Genomic DNA, 21,574 nt, shown 5'->3' with positions numbered 1-21,574 from the left:
ATCTATCTAGCTTTTGCAAATCCTCTTGCAGGGCTACCGCATCTGCACTATTACTAATAACCCTTCACAGCTTCGCGTCATCCGCAAACAACTGAACATCCCCTTGCAATCCACAGACAATGTCATTGATATAAAAGTTAAACAATATAGGTCCCAGTACTTGAGTCCTGTGGAACCCCACTTGTAACCTTCTGCCTCTTTGATATTGCTAAACCATACAACTCTCTGATACCTATCGGACAGCCAATCCTGAATCCAGTTGCCCAGACATCCAGACCAATGTGCTGCAACTTGAATATCAGCTTATTGTGTGGCACCCTGTCAAATGCCTTTGCTATGTCTAGGAAAATGGCAGTATATGCCTTTCCCTCATCTAATGCTCTTATAACTTTATCATAAAAGGCTAGCATATTGCTAAAACAAGAGCGCCCCTTCACGAATCCATGTTGACTCTCACAGTTAACATTACCCTCATCTTCCCAATGCTGTATACGGTCCCTCACTACTTTCCCCAAGATCTGAACAACTACCGATGACACACACAGACTGGCCTATAATTAGACACTTCCAGTATGCTACTGCCCTTATGCAATGGCACTATCTTATCTTCCTTCCATTCCATGGGCATCTTTCCCGCAGTCAGACTTTCACTGAAAAGCCAGCTCAAAGGCACTGTCAGTTCCTTAGCACATTCTCTTAAAACTCGTGGTGAAATACCATCCAATCCCACAGCTTTACTAACATCCAGAGTACTCAGTATGTGGAACACACTCTCCTCCTGCACCTCTAAACCTGGAACCTGCCCTATCCCCCTAGTATTCGAATTGACCCCTCCAGGATGAAATACTCCAATAAAGTGTTCATTGAATAATTCTACTGTCCGCTGCATCAGTCACTCTATTCCGAATTTTATTCCGCAATATAATTTTCCACAGTCATTTCTCCTTCTACTGGCCACATATCTAAAAAATTCCCTAGAATTTTCTTTGGATCTTAGGGCTAATCTCCTCTCATATTCCAGTTTTGTCTTCCTTCCTTATCATACTAGTCACTCTCCTGGCCTGTGTCTTATATTCTTCGTGCATCTTCTCTTCACCTGTCTCCTTATATCTCTTCCATAGCCTATTTTTAACATGCAATTCCTGTTTAATATTGTTTTTCATCCACTTTACTTCAAATTGTGTTCCTCTTCTTCACTCGTGGAATACAGCTTACCATTGCTGCTAACAAATTTTCCTTCACAATTTCCCAAGCACTAATGATATCCCGGAATTTCAATTCCTCCCCCCCATGAAACTCTCCCAAGTTGACGTCTACAACTATTACAATCACCTGCTTTATAATTCCACATATGTTCCCTTCTCTTTGATACTCCTGCATGTCTATTCGTTTTCCAAGTCAAAACGATATGGTCACTCTCTCCAACTGATGGGATGAGATTTCATCTCAGTTATTATCAACTCTTCTGATGCTATAACCAAATCAAAACTCTTGAACCTCTTGTGCCCTCTTTTACATGTTTCCTGAGACATTTGCCCCTCAAGAATTCTAGAAATTACATGCCCTTATTGCTACTAGCATCTTCCTCTCCCCAATTTATACTGTTGTAGTTAAAATCTCCCATAACAATCATTCTTCTTGTACTTGCCACCCCCAACTATCTGAACGTCTCCGTCCCCACTCTCTATGCTCCTGGGTCTGTAGCAACACCCCACTAAATATACGCTGTCTTACTCACCTCCACCTCACACCACATGCTTTCAAAATCAAAATCATTACTCTCACAGCCTTCCAAAGCCTCCACTCTTAGAGGACATATGTCGTCACTTATCATAAGCAGTACTCGACCACCACCACCATGCTTTCCCTTCCTATCCTGCCAAAAAATGCTCTACCCAGCAACTTCTATTCCTGTTATTATATCCTCTTCTGTCAACTACGTCTTAGTGATCCCAATAATCTTTGGCCAAGCTGATACTATCAGTGCGACCAATTCCTTTCCCTTATTCCGAATAATCTTAGAATTAGTATAAAGCATAAAAATGCTATTGTTTCTGTACCCAGCATTATCCCCTCTAGACTCCACTTAGCTCAGCGTTACCTGATTTTGTCCCCTTCTCCCAAGTACCCATTCCCACAAAAGGCCACCCCTGCTACCATCAACACCAGGACACACTGACTTGTTCAGAACAGCAATCTCTCCAGATGCCCACGTCCTTCCTCATTCAAATGTAAGCGGTCTCTCGCATATAATTCCTCTCTGCTCTCAGACACAACCCAAGCATTCACATATTCCAATCCTCTCTTCTGACACATTCTCGCTATTATGCCATTCAATATCACTGCTCATCTGCTCAGCTCATCACTATCAACCTAGGCAACATACACACTATCTTTCCTCGCTGTGTCTTCTTTCGTACAACCTCAAGCAAGAATCTCATATCTCTCGCTGTCCTATTTACACCACCACTCAAGTCATTTGTTCCCACCATCACAATCATCTCGTCCACCGTTTTATCTCTCTTAACTGCCATAGCCAATCTTTCTATCGTTCCTCCTGGCAAACACTCCTCATGCATCCTATCTTGAACAGCATGGATCATTGAGTCCCCATACATTACACCTCTGACCACCCTATTCCTTGATTGCTCACATGCATCCCTCACTCTTTCTCCTGTAACAGTTTCTCTTTGTGATACCATCCAGTCCCACAGCTTTACTGACATCAAGAGTACTCAGTATTTGGAACATGCTCTCCTTCTGCACTTCTAAATCTCGAACCTGCCCTATCTCTCTAGTATTCAAATTGACTCCTCTAGGATGAAATACTTCAATAAAGTGTTCATTGAACAATTCCACTATGTCCTCTGCATCAATCACTCTATTCCCATTTTTATCCCACAGTGTCATTCTTCCACAGTCATTTCTTCTCCTACTGGCCACATAGTTAAATAATTCCCTAGTATTTTCCTTGATGTTGGAAAGGGTCCAGAGGTGACTGTCTAAGGTAATTTCTGTCCTCTGGAATGTTGATTATTAGGAAGGATTGAGAAGATGTGATTTGCAGATTCTAGTAGATAGGAGGAAGAGGGGTGATTTGATATAATCCTACAAGTTAGTAGAGTTGTTATAGGATCAGTGTTGGAGAGGTTCTACAGAAAGCACTGGGAGATTAGGGGAGAACCAGAAATCATCCCTGGAAACTGTATAAAGAGGTCGTGAGAAGCATGCAGAGTTGTGAATGATTGCAATGCATCTTCTCTATTGTTATTAATATCTCTAGTATGCTCATTTTGTCTAATTTCCAAACTGCTATACATTTGCCCTATGTAAGCAAGGTCATGCCTTGCCTGAGAGTGTGGTGTCTACCTAGAATTTGAGTTTGTTTAAGATTTGGTATGATGAGCTGTGTGTATGATAAAAGGACCTCCTAGATGAGTCTTTGATTCCATAGGGTTTTGGGGTAATAATAATAATAATAATAGCTGTTGTTCTCTTGTAATGTATATTTTTTGTATTTGTCTTTTCACGTTATGCACCCAATGACGTCTTCTAAGAATTCAAAACTATTTATGCATTCAAATAATAAATATATGTTTTTTTTTTTTTTTTCAATTTGGATTTCTCTTGACTTCTGGTCTAGCTGAGTAAATCCATTGCATCAAAATTGTGTGCATATGTGTGTGTGTGTGTGCGTGCGTGTGTGTGTGTGTTAATTGTTGATATTGGTAAAACTATATCAGTTTTGTTACTAGTTTCCTAGAGTCTTGTTATTTTAAAGTTCTGTTTGTTATCTGAAAGCCACTGGATCATTATCGAATTAAATTTCTTTTCTTTCTAGTATACAGTATGTAAGTTATTTCTGCTTGAAAATTTGCTGGAGTCTTTCTTTTTCTAGATGCGGTGTGAATTGTAGACGAGCCATAAATATCCAGGTTACTTTTAAGCCATCAGTTTTGTTGAGATTTGGTTGGTGGATAAGCATTTCATTCAAGGCTTCCTTGAATTATGTTCATACTTGAATTATGTTTTGTTTTTGTTCCAGTGTGAGGACTAGGTGCCTTTCCAGTCTGTCTTGTGGCACATTTGAAGTGCATTGTCAGAAAGACTTGATTTTCCATAATGAAGGAACTTGATGTGTTCTTTTCATTGTAGTTTTGTATGCCTTATTTCTCCTATGTAGAGCTGGTTACATGGGAAGGAAGGGGATTATTAGTAGAACTGAATATACTTTTTTTTTCGTTGGTGGTTTAAAAATACCGTTAGGTTATATTTTTTCAATGTTTGGGCTATTCTTTCAGATATATATTCCCCATATATAAGGGATGGTTATGGTTTTATTATATATATATATATATTTTTTTTTTTTTATTTTGGTTGCATTTTTGTAAAGGATACCATTGATTGTTTTCTTTTTGTAGTCTCCATAATTACTCTCAGTGAATGTTGATCACATAACTCAGAAGAAAGAAATGAACTGAAAGTGTAGACAAATGAATTTGAGGTACTTAGGATACTGCAGAATCTCAATATAAATATGGCCATGTGTTTAGATGGGATTCAGCTTGCTTATTATGTGCCAAGGAATTGGCATTGCCTCTAACTAGATTGTTTAACTTAAGTCTCAGCTTTGATAAAGCCTTAAGGAAGTGAGAGAAAGGCAAAATAGTTCAGTTGCATAAAGGAGGCTCAAGGACTGCTCGGGGTAAATAGACCAATCAGTTAGTATCTAAGAAGTGGTGTTAAAGGTATTGCACAGAAATTAATAGACAGAATTCAGGAATGGATGGATTATAATATCATACTCTATGGGGGGAGAAACAGCATGGCTATGTGAAATGTAGGTCATGTCTTAGTAATTTACTCACTGTTTATAAAAGATTGATTTGGATGAAGGGAGTGAACTACACATTGATACTATTTCATTTTGTAAATCAATTTAAAAGGATATCACATGTCAAATGAAACAGTGTCATCGTGTCCCTTTATCCACTTTGGATATGACCCTCTCCATTACTTTAGATAACAGCTGAGGTGATAGCCATAGGTTAATGGTTCATAGGTTAATAGGTTAAAAAAAAAATATAGTAAACACTTATATTTTTTTTTTTTGGAATTGGCTGTGTGTGGACTTGCTTCTGTGCTGCAGTGTGGATGCCAGCTGAGAATAATATAGTGTAGAAAATGATAAAGAACAAGTGTTAGTTGAGAGTCACATCTTGTGAACAGTTGGTATAATTCCATCTGGACTAGAAGACCCCAATATCCAGTTTACCTGAGACCTTTTGATGACTTCCTCTCCCCAGCAGAAGGCAAAAGGAGACATTCATTATAGTGTACCATGTAAAGAAGGAGGCAAACTGATTTGGCATTCATGCTGCAGCCAAACAAGTAGAATGATGTCAGGAGGTCATCTGATTATCTTACTGCAATCACCCCCCCCCCCCTCTTTCGCCTATTATTCAAGTGAGAGTGGGGCTGGGTACAGTAAGATAGAAGTTGTATTTGTAAGTCCTGTGAGGAACTAGAAGGCATGATCGGCATAGTTTGGTGGGTTTCCTTATGTGTGGTGACCTCATTGTAAGCCATGAATGAAGCTCTGAACCCATCTTAAACCTATATGATAAGCTGTTCTTTACTCCTTGACCTTCCTACCACACTCTCCAAAAAACCATGGTCTGTATATTGGGTAGGAATTTTGAACAGAGTAGAGAATGAAGCCCTCAATCTGACACAGATAACTGCTGTTTCTCATCTGGACAACAGAAACAGTAGTCTGACATGGAAAGAAGAAGCAAAAGTCATGGAAATCCTGCCATACAGCACTGCCATATTGTTGAAAGAGATAAGGCTGCAAATGGAAGAGACTCTACTAGAGATGAAACCTGAATGAAACTGTGATCCAAATCATCAAGAGGAGTGGTAACTTCAACAGTGTATTCTAAAGGAGAACAGTTAAGAAAAGATCCATAGTGCTTGGTGAGTGGAGAGACCCATTAGGAATTGTGGTTGGGATTTAATTAGCTGACTTAACCTAATACAGTCATTCCTTTTCCCATCTGTCCAGCTTATTCTAATCCTCCTGAAGTGCAACCATTAATGTGGGTGAGATTTTTCATAGAATATCTGGAGATTGGGGAGAATAAGAGTTCATCCCTGAAAGCTGGAAATGGTAGGTGTGAGCATGAGGAGTAGATTTTTTGCATGAAGAGTGGTGGGTAATTGAAATGCATTGCCTGAGAGTGTGGTGAGTGCAGAGACAGTGAATGCATTTAAGTCGAGGTATGATGTGCTGTGCATGTGAAATTGGGACCTTCTGTGATGAGTCTCTTTACTCCATGGAGGTCTGCTGAAAATAATAATAATTACATTACATTTATCAAACTCTTTACATTTTAAAATCCTGCTCATACACCCCTTTAAATTCACCGTCATCCAGTGCAGAAGTTTTATTTTTGTAGTTATGAATATGTTGATTTAAACTGGCAATTAAAGATATTAAAACTATGGCAGAAAATATTTCCATATTTCAATAGTTAACTGAAAATTCTCTAATTATTTTATATGCATTTTGTTTTTGTTTTTATTAAGAAATATTATTATTTCTCCCTTCCATCCATCTATTTATTGGATTTCATCAGATGCCGTATGGTGATGCCATTCCTCATTCATGTGGCACACCAGTCCTAGCCAGGTGGTCCTGTTGCATGCCCTTCAGGAGGCTTAAACTCTCTGAAGATCAGTCACTTCAGACACACCATCCATTCATCTCCTGGAGGGGTCTACACCTTTGTCTTGTTAATAGAACTTCTATTACCTTCTATTATCCCTTCCACCAGGAGACCTAAATCCATCAAAGGTGGCTATAGCATTAACACTTAGTTACTTTTAAAACATGTTGTCAGCTACATTCATGTTTTCATGTCTTTTTAAGTAATTTTTAATATGTATGCAAAATTTTTATGCAAGTCAAGTTGCACAAAGAAAACAAAAATGAAATCTGTATGGCTTTGTGGAATATAACAAATCTTTACTTCATTATAGCTTTTATAAAAAAACAAAAAAATTCCTGATTTAAATGCTTAATTAATTAGCTCAGTTTCTAACAAAGGAAAGATTGTACTCATAAAAGTTTTATTTTTAAGGGACCATCTGGTGAGTCAGGGAAGATGGGATTACCTGGAACTGCTGGAAAACCTGTAAGTCCCTTTAAGATAATTCTTACATGCATCCTTATAATTGATAAAAAAAATGACTTACAAAACAAAAATTAAATTAAAATTAAATTATCTCGTATTATTAATTTTAATTGTAAAGTATTTATTATATTGAATTGTATTAATTGTAAAGTAACATAATACCCGGAAACAAGAACTACATGCCTCTCTGATTGATTGATTCAATCAGAGAGGCATGTAGTGAGATTGTCTGCAAGGATAGAAAAATCAGAACTCTGTGGTGGACTCAGGAAGTTAAAGAATGAAGAAAATGAAGGAAATGAAGAAAGCATATGAAAAGTTCCTGGTAATTTAGTCAAATGTCATTTGCTATTGAAAAAGCATAAAAATGAAGAAAAGAGTACTGTGAGAGGAATCAGAGATGAACAACATGATATGAAAATGGAAAACAAAGATATTCTAGATGTCCAGAGTAATTAGTTTGAAAAATTACTAAATGAAACATGGCTGTAGAAAACACAACAGGAATGCAGTCAGGAATACATCAATACTCGAAGCAGAAAGAGCCATCAAAAAACCAGAAAAGTCAAAAAGTAGCTGGAGTAGATTATATTTGATAAGAAATAATCAAATATGGAATGACCAAATGATCAAAGATGGTGACGAGAAATTATCAAAAATGACAAGTATAGAAGTTTTCAAATGGCTATGCTGCATAATTCAGAATTGCTGGTCAGAGTGTCAAATTTGAGATCATTATAGCAGAGCTCATAGTTTCATCTATAAAAAAAAAAAATAAATAAATAAATAAATCTACCTTGGCATTGATGGTAGTAGTGTTATTGTATGTAGTAGGAGAATTAAGTAGAAGGTGAGATGCATGTAGCAGAGTAAAATACAGTGCCCTCCTGAGATGAGCCATCGGACTCCTTGGATGTACCACAAACAATGATAAAACTGAATGTGAGTATTATAGAGGACTTTCTCTACTAGATTTTCCTGGTAAGATTTATGCAACAGCTAAGAGAAAAGGCTGAGAAAAATAGAGGGGGAAACTTGCAGAAGAAAAAACTAGATTCAACTAAAATAGAGATTGTCAGAGTCAGATTTTTACTTTGAAAAAAATACTGGGAAGTCATGGGAATATAACTTCTTCTCTATTCAACCTTATAGTTGGTGGGATAACAATATGCAGTTTTACTAGGGAATACTGATTATGATGCAAGGTGGTTTCCCATTGCCTTCCTTGAGCTACTATAAGTATTTATGTCTGAAGTTGTGTGTATTCATGGGACCAGTTTTCCTGTTGTGAGGGATGAAAACCCAAGTTTCCAGGTGAAGGAATATAACTTCTTCTCTATTCAACCTTATAGTTGGTGGGATAACAATATGCAGTTTTACTAGGGAATACTGATTATGATGCAAGGTGGTTTCCCATTGCCTTCCTTGAGCTATTATAAGTATTTATGTCTGAAGTTGTGTATTCATGGGACCAGTTTTCCTGTTGTGAGGGATGAAAACCCAAGTTTCCAGGTGAAAAAACCCCCTCCAACTCTGTATAACTGACAAACTCACCTTTAGTTTGAAAAGACCTGATAAAGGTTTTACATCATGGATCGATTCAAATTGAAGGAGGTACAGGAAGATAGTTTGATGTTAAATAATGTGTGAGACCCCACTTTCATTTGTAAATTCCATGGATGGCTCTTGTCCTTTTTCCTTCCCCTCATTTTACCATATCAAGTATCTCTCTTGTCTCAATCCTGTAAAATTATCTCTCAAAAATTTAAATATCTCAGTGATATTATTATTATATTATTATTATTATTATTTAGGCCTCCATGGAGTCACAAGACTCATCATGGGAGGCCCATCCTAGAAAACACAAAGTCTATCATACCACTCCTTGAACTCATTGACTGTTTGTGTTCTCACTACAATATCAGGCAATGCAATCAATGGTTCAACCACCCACCGTCTCTGAAAATTATGAAACTTCATTTCATAATTTTCAGAGACGGCCCCTTGTCCTTGCTCTTTCCCCCTGTTCTACCAAACAAAAGAACTCCCAGTGTCAACCCTGTAACTACTTATCAACATTTAAAAGTCTCAATCATATCACCTCTCCTTCTATCTGTCAAACTCTGCAGTCCACAATCCCTCAGCTTATCTTCATAACTAATATTTAATATGTTCCCATTGTACATTCCTGATACCATATTTGTATCATATCACTTCTTCATCTTCTTCTTCCCATTAGACTCTGCACTCTACATGCCCTGAGCCGACTTCATCACTAACATTACACAGTCTGATTTTTGTTATCAGACTCTGCAACCTCTCCAAGATTAATTTATCTATTTCAAATCACAATGACCAGATCAAATCAAATCAAATCACTGCTCTTCTATCTCTGATGGTCAGTGTCCTTATCGGCATTACAGCAGTCCTTTGAGTTACCTTCTCCATCCTTGTAATACGTTTCCTAAACTTTAAATTTATCAATCATCAGCCTCTAGAATAATTCCACCAATAAAGTGTGGCACCTTCCCATTCTTGGATTTCAAATTTCAACACATTAATTTACGTCATTAAACTGAGATTCCCATTTCTTCATCCATTTGTTCAGTTTATTTAAATCCTCCTGAAGGGCCATGATATTGGCATTATTATTAATTCCAGTTTCACATCATCTGCAAACAACTAAATATCCTGTAGTCACAGCTGACCACAATTAGATGGGTCCACAGGTAGCAGATATTGGATCACCCCCCCCCCAGACATGGAATGAGGCTGTGATAAGCTAGATAACCTGATGAATAAGCATTTCCATTCTCGGCCTTGATCCCGGATGCAGCAGCATTGTCAGGGATCAACAGTAGACCTTGGGAAGGCCTCCCTAGCCAAAATGCCCCAGAACCTTAAGGCAACAATGTGATATTATTATTATTATTATTATTCAGGCCTCTGTGGAGTCAAAAGACTCATCGTGGGAGGTCCTTCCTAAGAAACACAAGGTCTATCAACACTCATCGAGGGGAGGTTCCCCCCCCCCCCTAAGAAACACAAAGTCTATCATACCACTCCTTAAACTCATTGACCGTTCTCGCTCTCACCACTCCATCAGGCAATGCATTCCATGGTTCAACCACCCTCCATGCAAAGAAACCACTCCTCACCCTCTTGCTCACAGATTCCTTTCGTAACTTCCAGGGATGGCCTCTTATCATCACTCCTTCCCGCTGTTCAACCAAGTGAAAGAACTCTGCAGTGTCAACCCTGTAACCACCTCTCAACAGTTTAAAAGTCTCAATCATATCACCTCTCCTTCATCTATCCACCAAACTCTGCAGTCCACATTCCCTCAGCCGATCCTCATAACTATCAATGTAGAGTCCTGAAACCATCTTCTTATCCGCCTTTGTACCCTTTCCACAGTTAATTTATCCCCTTCAAATCCTGGGGACCAAATCTGAGAAAAATAGTCTAAGTGTGGTCTGATCAGGGCCTTATACAACGGAATGATAACTCTTTTATCTCTGCAGTCAGCGTCCTTCTCATTATTGCAGCAATCCTCTGTGTTACCTTCACCTCCTTTGCAACATGTTTCCTAAATTTCAGGTTTCTATCAATCATCAACCCCAGATCTCTTGTCTCCCCTAATTTCTCCAGTATAAATCCTCCTATAGAGTATGCAGTGTCCCATCAATGTTTCCCAAACCTCAAGACCTTACATTTTGCTGCATTAAACCGATACCCCCATTTATTTGCCCATCTATCTAGCTTATTCAAATCCCCTTCCATGACTACCACATCTGCACTATTACTAATAATCCTTCCCAGCTTCGCATTATCTGCAAACAACTGAACATTACTCTTGCAATCCACTGACAATGTCATTGATATAAAGGTTAAACAATATAGATCTCAGTACTGAGCCCTGTGGGACCTCACTTGTAACCCTCTGCTTCCTTGAAACTGCCCCACCATACACAACTGATAACTATCGGACAGCCAATCCTGAATCCAGTTGACTAATCTGACATCCAGACCCATGTGCTGCAACTTGAATATCAGCTTATCATGTGGCACCCTGTCAAATGCCTTCGCTAAGTCTAAGAAAATGGCAGTATATGCCTTTCCCTCATCTAATGCTCTTGTAACCTTATCATAAAAGACTAGCGTATTGCTAAAACAAGAGCACCCCTTTACAAATCCATGTTGACTCTCACAGATAACATTACCCTCATCTGCCTAATCCTGTATACGGTCTTTCACTACTTTCTCCACGATCTTACTAACCACTGATGACACACAAACTGACCTATGATTAGACACTTCCAGTCTGCTACTGCCCTTATGCAATGGCACTATCTTACCTTCCTTCCTTCCTTCCTTCCATTCCATGCGCACCTTTCCCGCAGTCAGACTTTCATTGAAAAGCCAAGTTGAAGGCACTGTCAGTTCCCTAGCACATTCTCTCAAAACTCATGGTGAAATACCATCCAGTCCCACAGGTTTACTGACATCCAGAGTACTCAGTATTTGAAGCAGACTCTCCTCCTGTACCTCTAAACCTCAAACATGCCCAATCCCTCTAGCATTAAAACTGACTCCTCCAGGATGAAGTACTCCAATAAAGTGTTCATTGAACAATTCCACTATGTCCTCTGCATCAGTCACTCTATTCCCATTTTTATCTCACAATATTATTATTATTATTATTACGGGCAACTCCAAGGAGTCCTTAGACTCATCGAGGGAGGCCCTAAACATCATATCAAGAATAACTATTCAGCATTCACACGGCACTATCATACTTTGCTTTGAACTCATTTACAGTCATGGCACCCACAACAAACTCTGGCAGCTTATTCCACTGATTCACCACTCTCCAAGTAAAAAACCTAGTTCTAAAACCCTTGCAAACTACACTCTTGCTCAGTTTCCATGAATGGTCCCTAGTTCTCCCATCACCAGACCTGTTCTAAAAAATTTCCTCTGAATTAATATTGTAAAAACCCTTCAGTAATTTGAATGTCTCATTCATATCACCCCTTTTCCACCTATCAACCAATTTCTGTAACCCACAGATCTTCAACCTGTTCTCGTAAGGTTCATTCCATAGAACCAGCTATCTTCTTGGTCATTTGCCTCTGTATCCTCTCCACCTCCTCCCCATCAAGAAGAAACCCAGGGGCCCAGATCTGGGCACAGTAGTCAAGATGGGGGTCTTATTCTTATCAAGGCTCGATAAAGAGGAACAATAACTTGCTTATTTCTACTCGTGAAAGTATTCTTCAGTAACCAAGTGATCTGATGAGCTGATTTAGCCACTTTTGCTATGTACCCCCTAAACTTCAACTCCCTATCCACCAACACACCCAAATCTCTGGCTTCGTCAGCCTCCTGGGGTACAGTTCCACAAATGTGATATACTGCTGCTAATTTTTCATGCCAAAATGCATGATCTTACACTTTACTATATTAAACTGACATCCATTCTAATTAGCCCAGACAGACGATATATCCATATCATCCTGCAAAACTTTGACATCATGTGCATTCACTATTGCTCTAACCAACTTTGCATCATCAGCAAATAAATGAACAGTGCCTCTCAGATCCTTTTCTATATCATTCTTCCACAGTCATTTCTCCTCCTACTGGCCACATATCTCAAAAATTCCCTAGGATTTTCTTTGGATCTTAGGGCCAATCTCCTCTCATATTCCAGTTTCATCCTGCTTACCATACTAGTCACTCTTTTGGTCTTATACTCTTCATGCATCTTCTCTTCACCTGTCTCCTTATATCTCTTCCATAGCCTCTTTTTTGCATGCAATTCCTGTTTAATATTGTTTGTCGTCCACTTTACTCCAAATTGCCCACCATTTAGTAGATTGAAATCAGAGGGACTAAATAATATCCTTACCAGGCATAAATTGACAGTGTTGCTCTACAAGAAACTTACCACACTTCATTAGGAAATATTACAATTCCTGGGTATATCCTTCTCTTTGATAAACCTGATGAAATGCATGATCTGACAGTCTGTGCAATAGCAAATCTAGAAAGAATCGCCGAATCTCTGGACCACCCACAAAGTGAATTTTTAATTGGTATCTGTCTGCACAACATCTCAATCTACAAAGTATAAAAGTCTCTTCTACTTGACTGACCAAGCCCTGCCCTCTCTGAGCCATTCCACAGCATCATCCTAAGGGATTTTAATATGCACAGTACATTATGGGGATACAATAATGATGACAACCTAGGCCTACAGTTGACAGACTAGATGTTAACAAACAGCCTCCACCTCCTCTATGACAGTAAAAGTAACCCAGAACCTTGAAATCTGGAAGATTGAGGTCAGAGACAACCCGTTACCTCTACTTTACCACCAGTGATATGGAAGGAACCCTCTCTCACCTCAACTTGTGTATGCCCACCCCCCCATAGCCAGCAAAGACCCTGCCTATTTACTGTAGGTCTTATAATCCCTAGAATAAACAGCTTCCTAATACCCTGATGGAATCTCAGGAAAACAAATTAACCAAAAGTTACTGAATTTATTAAAAACCATGTCAAAATAATTTAATGACATGAAATAACTATGAATGATTCACTAAACATCTTAGAGCAGTTGACAAGTGGCACATCCCAAGAGAATTCAGTAAGTTCTACATTCCATGCTGATCAACTAAAAGTAGTATTCTTTTGGTAGAGTATGAACAACAGATTCATCCAGACACTATTTCTGTCCTCTTAAATCACCTGTTTGTGTGTGCTGCTTTGCGGCCTATGCATAATAGTACTGACAACTTCCCCATACACTCCTTACCTGGAGACCTCAGGAATTTGCATTTTCTACAATATAGTGCCATTGATTAACTGAACCGTTGATCTATACAAGATTGGTGAAAAGTTCTCGGCCTCAACCACAGATGGCAACACTACCGTTTTTTTTTTTTTTTTTTTTTTTTTTTTTTTTTTTTTTTTAAGTTGGCGCATCTGCCATAAGCATTCATGTGAAATTGCAAGTCATTCTATCAAGTAGTTTGTTTTATACAGCTGACTGAAGCAAAAGTTGGTCTGTGTCCCTCGAAATGGATAAAATTGAGTATCGTTTGGTTTATAAAGTCTTTGTTTAAACAGTATTGTTAAAGAAGGTTTAACACCAAAAAAAATTCATTTGAAGTTCATAAAAGTTTATGAGCATTCTTTACGACAATTAAGAAATGGCTGCTAAGTTTAAACATGGCCATACCAGCCTTGAAAATGATCCATGTGAAGGATGTCCAAAAAGTGTAACAATACCAGAAATCAAGTGCATGATATGGTATTGAATGACCGGCGAGTTAAAGTGTGTGAAATTGCTGATACTATAGGCATTTCAAAAGAATGTGTAGGATATATTTTGCATGAAGAATTGCAAATGAAAAAGCTTTGTGCAAGACTGGTGCCATGCTTGCTCACACCAGATCAAAAATGCACTTGCATGAAAATCTCTGAACAATGCTTGGAGCATTTTAACAAGAATAAAACTGATTTTGTGCAACTATTTATTACTATGGGTGAGACTTGGATTCACCATTACATACCAGAATTCAAACAGCATTCAAAACAGTGGACAGAAGCCAGTTGTTCAGTGCCAAAGAAGACAAAGTCAGTTCCATCAGCAAGAAAGCTCATAGCATTGGTGTTATGGGATGATAATGGCATTTTGTTTATTAATTATCTTGAAAAGAGTAAAACAATAACCAGGGAATATTATTTGGATCTTTTAACCAGGCTAGACGAAAAAATTCGTGAGAAAAGACCCGTAATAAATTTAGTTTAATCTTTTATCCAAGTGTAAGCAAACAAAGTTTGCACCTGAAGTATATTCAGGGCTGAGGCAACTTGTGGTAAAGGTGACCCAAGCTCTCATCACTCCTTGTCTCAGTATCTTCCATAATGCAAAGCAGATCTCCTTGTAGACATGTATAATGCTATGCATTAAGGGAAGGGCCACTACCCAGACCGGTTTCAACCTTTATGTTCAAGTATAGGTCAAACTCCAAAAACTCAGTAACAGTGTTGTTTCCCTCAGTAACAGGCTCACCTTGACACTGAGAAGAACTCTCAGAACTGGTTGGCTCTATGCCATGGTAGGCTCACTCCACCACCGAGCAGTCACTCATTTGCTCACATCTCATCCGAGGGGTAACAGCCATGCCTCAGTAAACTTCACGGGCTACAACATTGCATTTCATTACCCCCCCACACACACACCCAGTACTGAGTGACAGCAACAGCCGAGCCTCAGTTAAAAACTTCATGGGGTACAGCATTGCCATTCATCACCCAAGCTTCCAACCGGCTTCGACCTTTATTGAATGCTCAAGTACAGGTCAAACTCCAAAAACTCAGCATTGTTCCCCTTAGTAACAGACTCACCCTGCCACCCTACCACCGAGAACGCTTAGAACCAGTTAGCTCTACGCCGTGGTAGGCTCACCCCACCACCGAGCTCATTTGTTCATATATCATCTTAGGGATAACAGCAACAGCCGTGCCTCAGTTAACTTCATGGGCTACAGCATTGCCATTCATTACCCCCCCCCCCAGGACCTGGACAACAGCAACCGCTGAGCCACAGTTAAAACTTCATGGGCTACAGCATTGCCATTAATCACCCAAGCTTACAACCAGTTTCAACCTTTATTGAGGTCTTGTCAGTGGGAGCCAGACCCAAAAGTGGTGATACTAAGGCAGAAGCAATGGAGAAGTCATATTTACCTATATGAGTTGCCAAAAGGTGTACCACCTTATTATTAAATTACTCTGGATTTAGAGAAAGATGTTGGAAGTTTTTTCCCACTTGGTTGGACTATAATAAATTTAGTTTAATCTTTTATCCAAGTGTAAGCAAACAAAGTTTGTGCCTGAAGCGTCTTCAGGACTTTGGTAAATATGACTTCTCCATTGCTTCTGCCTTAGTATCAACCCTTCGGGGTCTGCCTCCCACTGACGAGACCTCAATAAAGGTTGAAACCAGTCTGGGTAGTGGCCCTTCCCTTAATCCATAGCATTATGCATGTCTGCAAGGAGATGTGCTTTGCATTATGGGAGATACTGAGACAAGGAGTGATGAGAGCTTGGTCCACCTTTACCACGAGTTGCCTCAGTCCTGAAGATACTTCTAGTGCAAACTTTGTTTGCTTACACTTGGATAAAGGATTAAACTAAATTTATTATAGTCTAACTGAGTGGGAAAAAACTTCCAAAGAGAAAAGATCCAGTTTGCAGAAGAAAAAAAAATTATCTTTCATCAGGACCATGCACCCACTTACAAAGGTGTTTTTACAATGGGAAAATTAAGGGATCTGCACTATGTATTTATGGAACATCCACCCCATTCCCCAGATTTGGCTCCCTCTGACTTCTATCTCTTCTGAAAATTAAAACTCTTCCTCGCTGGTCAGAGTTTTTCTTCGATTCAAGAGGTGATTGCAGCTGTCGAGGGGTATTTTGCAGATCTTACTGAGAACCAGTACAGGGACAGATTAATGGCACTGGAGCATCGCTCAAATAAATGTATTAGTCTTAAGGGAGATTATGTTGAAAAATAAAAATAATTTTGAAATTATAAATATGTTTTTTCATTGTTGGGCCGAGAACTTTTCAGACCACCCTCGTATATAGGTTTGCTCATTAATTTCTTGTATTTTTACCAATACACTAAATAAATAAACTAAATGTCTCCCTTGCAATCTATTATTATTATGGGCAACTCCAAGCAGTCAATAGACTCATCGAGAGAGGCCCTAACATCATGTCAAGAACAACTATTCGATATTCACACAGTATCTATCATCCCTCGCCTTGAACTCATTCACAGTCATGGCACCCACAACAGACTCTGGCAGCTTATTCCACTCATTCACAAATCTCCAAGTAAAAAACCTAGTTCTAACACCCTTGCTAACCACACTCTTGCCCAGCTTCCATGTATGGCCCTTAATTCTCCCACCACCAGTCCTATTCTCAAAAATATCTTCTGAATTAATCTTATAGAAACCCTTCAGTAATTTGAATGCTCAATCATATCACCACTTTTCCGCCTATCAACCAATTTCTGCAACCCACAAATCTTCAACCTGTTCTCATAAGGTTCATTCCATAGACCTGCTATCATCTTGGTCATTCGTCTCTGGATCCTCTCCACCTCCTCCCCATCAAGATGAAACCCTGGCACCCATATCTGGGCACAGTAGTTTAGATGGGGTCTTATCAAGGCTCGGTACAGAAGAACAATAACTTTCTTGTCTCTGCTTGTCAAAGTATTTTTCAACGACCATGTGAGTTGATGAGCTAATTTAGTTACTTTTGCGATGTGCCCTCGATGATTCAAATCCATAAGGTTCATTCCATATACCTGCTATCATCTTGGTCATTCGCCTCCTCTCCACCTCCTCCCTATTAAGATGAAACCCTGGCACCCATATCTGGGCACAGTAGTTTAGATGGGGTCTTATCAAAGCTCAGTACAGAGGAACAATAACTTGCTTGTCTCTGCTCATCAAAGTATTTTTCAACAACCAAGTGAGTTGATGAGCTGATTTAGCCACTTTTACGATGTGCCCCCCCTAAACTTCAACTCCCTATCCACCAAAACTCCCAAAAGCTTGGCTTCATCAATCTCCTGGAGTACGATTCAACCAATGTGATATACTACTGCTAATCTTTTCTCCCCAAAATGCATAACGTTACACTTTGCCACATTAAATTGACATTCATATTCCTTAGCCCAGTCCTCAAAACTATCCAAATCATCCTGCAAAATTTTGACATCCTGTGCACTCACTATTGCTCTACCCAACTTTGCATCATCAGCAAACAAATGAACACTTCCTCTCAGATCCTTTCCTATATCTTTAACGAACAAATTGAACAATAGTGGTCCATGAACAGAGCCCTGTGGCACACCACTAGTCACAGGCCATCTTTTGGAATCTACTTCTGAATAATACACTCTCTAATATCTCTCCATCAACCACCCTCCTATCCATCTCACCAACCCTATATCAATCCCCATATGCTGCAGTTTACTGATTAGAATTCCATGTGGTATCCTGTCAAAGACCTTAGCAAGGTTCAGTAGAATCACTGTAATCCCATTATGCTTATCCAGTTCAGCCATCACTGTGTTATAAAATGTGAGCAAATTACTGAGGCATGATCTACCTTTCAAAAAACCATGCTGTCCCCCATGCAGTATCCCATTTTCATTTATCCAATCCTGTATTTTCCTCTTGACTATTTTCTTCAAGACCTTGACAACGATTCCTGACATGCTGATCAGTCGGTAATTTACAACAGCAGTCTTGGAACCTCCTTTATGCAGTGGAACTATTTTCCCCCTCTTTCCACCCCCTTGGGACTAACCCAGACCCGAGACTCAAATTAAAGAAAATGGTCAAGGGCACTGACAATTCTTTAGCCGCTTCATGTATAACACGAGCTGGTACACCATCCAATCCCACAGATGTATCGACATTGAGGTTTTGTAATAGACTATTCACCTCCACTTCATTCACCGCAATTCCCATATTAGTTCATTCATTCCTTCAATGTCGCTACCTGGATGATATATTCTTGCAAAATGCTCGCTCAGTAATTCCACTATATCAACTGATTCGGTTACCTCCTTACCATCGTCATTCTTTAAAATCATTCTGAATTACATTCAGAATGATTTTAAATTCTGAAACCTCTTAGGAATAGGTTTCAGAATTTAAACCTGTTAGGAATAGGTGTAAATTCCTAATAGGTTTAAATTCAATGCCATATTCAATGCTCAAAATTCAATATTCAATGCCAATCCCAAAACTGTTTGGGATTCTCTTTAGCCTGCATGGCTAATGTTCTTTCATAATCCGCTTTTGCTTTTCTTACTACACTCGTTACCCTTCTGGCCTGCACTTTATACCGCTCATCTTTTTTCCCTCCAATGTTGTTTCTTTTTTTGCAGCTCAAGCTTGTTATTATTCATCCTTTTCACCCCTACTTGATTTATTATTCAGACTCTAGGTTTACAGTCAGCCATTGCCTCCTGCAAACACTTCTTAACCACCTCCCCATGCACTATCAACATCCAGCCCTTGCAGTTTTACATGCCATGGCACTGAACCAATCAAACTCCTAAGCTTGTCATACTTACCAGCCCGATAATTCCACATATACCCTGTCTTAATTGTAAATTCCACACCTTTAGCCACCTCCCAAGTCAAGACCCAATGATCACTCTCACCAATTGGTGGCAACATGGTCATATTTGTTACAGCCAAATTTTCAGATGCAATATAGTAGGTCAAGCGCTCTCTGACCCTTAGTATTTTCCATTACATGCTGTCACAGATAGTTATCCCTTAATAACCGCATAAAATCCAATTCCTTCCTCTTATATGTCCTCTCCTCCTTCCAATCAATGTTACCATAGTTGAAATCTCCCATAATAATTACCCTCCTTCCACTCATTTCTTCTATTTGCTTAGGCATACTATCTCCACTATCTAATCCATCACCTGGTCTATATCAGCACCCAACTGTATATTTTGTTCTGCTAGTCTTAATATCACACCAAATAGCCTCAATTGTGCTCTTTTCTCTATCCTGCAGTTCCTCTTCTATTCTCCTTGGCTGCAGCTCATCAGCTATCATCAATAACACTCCTCCCCCCATTTTATTCTCCCTGTCACTCCTGAACACACCATACCTTCAATCCCACTAGCTGTTTCATCTTCTGTCAGCCATGTTTCACTAATGTCAATAACCTGTGGCCTGGAAGTGCCAACCAAGGCCAAAAATTCGTCCTTCTTGTTCCTAATACTTCTGGCATTAGTATACATGAATTGCAGAAGTCCATTTGTCCCATCCCTATTTTGATGCCTTATACTAACTATCCCATTCTGATTTGTTGTCCTTCATACTCGCTCGGGCATATTACACACATTCACACACTCAAGTGTCTCCCTAAAGTCTGCATATCTATCCCCCCCCCCCTTAATAACTCTAGTTTCCCTGATTCTGCACTTCCACTTCATTCAACAACACCTTTTCAAGTCTCCGTACACCAAATCCATTCAAATGTAAACCATCTATCTTATATAAATCCTTTCGCCCATCGAACTCACTCCACACATCCACAAATTCCACACCACTCCTCTTGCATAATCTGCACATAAAGTCATTAGCAATTTTGGCCCTCCTTCTATACTCTTCACTGTCATACCGTGGCAACAGACTCACCATCCCAACTCTCTCACTTTTCTCTTTCGCTAATTCCTTCAAGTAATTCCTTCAAATCCTCTCTCATAGCAATTTTGTCTCCTTTCAAATCTTTTTCCTGTTACTACTATCAATTCTTTCACCCTCTGCTTTTGCATTCTAATTGACTCACATCTTTAACGTTCGCACCAGGTTGGTACGTTTTGTCAAACTCTCATCTTTTCAAACATCACACTTCTTACTAAAGAATCTCCGTACAACACTCACGCTTTCATTTTGTTTATGCTCATTATCATACTTTATTTTTCTTATCATACTTTTGCCGTTTATTAGTTGGTATGTTCGGTAAACATTTTTACCAACACTCCAGCTGCCGATTTGCCCTATGTATCACTCTGCGTAACCGTGTGATCTCACTCATTGCATCTGTCTCATCATTTTTATTATCCATTAATTAATTCATTCATTCTGTATTTTTACCTTCATTCTCACTTTCAACACCACTCTCACAACTATCTGGTACTGCCTCGCAAATATCACTATTCATATCTCGCATATCATTATTTTCTACTTTCTCACTTTCAACAACGATATCACTCTCATGACCTGAAAGACCCTTTAAATCCTCACATTCCTTACACTTTCTGCACACATTCACTCCACTATCATTGTCTATCCAGATTCCAACCGCTCCACTCAAAGCATACATTTCACAAATGGTAACCTGAATAAAATCCTTTATATTAAAATTTTTGGACAAAGATGGCGATCTAAATGCCATTGCATTCCTTCTTATCGGTGCCATGTGCACGCTAATAATCGTATCTATCAAATTACTAATTGAAATAACTCAGAAAACACACAAAACTCACACAGGCATGCTAAGATATGAAAAGTAAATAATACTACGTAAGATTCAAGCAAATTTACCAATTATTACTTAAAATACTACTTATCTGTTCAGGAGCTCTCTACAAACACTACACACCATGTAGCCCTCAAGTACCTCTCTCAACATGTTATTGACATCAACATCTACATCTATCAACATGTTATTGGCATAAACAGTAAGCATTAGATGTCCTTACATGATGAATAGAGAGCCACAATATCCGTACTGT

At 39.1% G+C, this 21,574-nt stretch overlaps 1 protein-coding gene across 2 annotated transcripts in view; it reads left to right on the top strand.

Moving 5' to 3' along the window:
* LOC150098312 (uncharacterized) overlaps nucleotides 1-21,574 on the top strand; it is a 733,595-nt gene that overhangs the window by 373,591 nt on the left and 338,430 nt on the right. For both annotated transcript variants that reach the window (XM_090404774.1, XM_090404775.1), the window contains exon 26: nucleotides 7,146-7,199. In XM_090404774.1, coding sequence (XP_090260900.1) covers nucleotides 7,146-7,199 — 54 coding nt within the window. The remainder of the gene's footprint in view (nucleotides 1-7,145; nucleotides 7,200-21,574) is intronic.

The sequence above is a fragment of the Typopeltis vanoorti genome, chromosome 15 (assembly GCF_054136105.1).
Source record: "Typopeltis vanoorti isolate ZY-2024b chromosome 15, IOZ_Tvanoo_1.0, whole genome shotgun sequence".
NCBI lineage: Eukaryota > Metazoa > Arthropoda > Arachnida > Uropygi > Thelyphonidae > Typopeltis > Typopeltis vanoorti.
The sequence above is the reverse complement of the archived record's forward strand: the minus strand, read 5'-3'. Positions and strand labels throughout refer to the sequence as shown.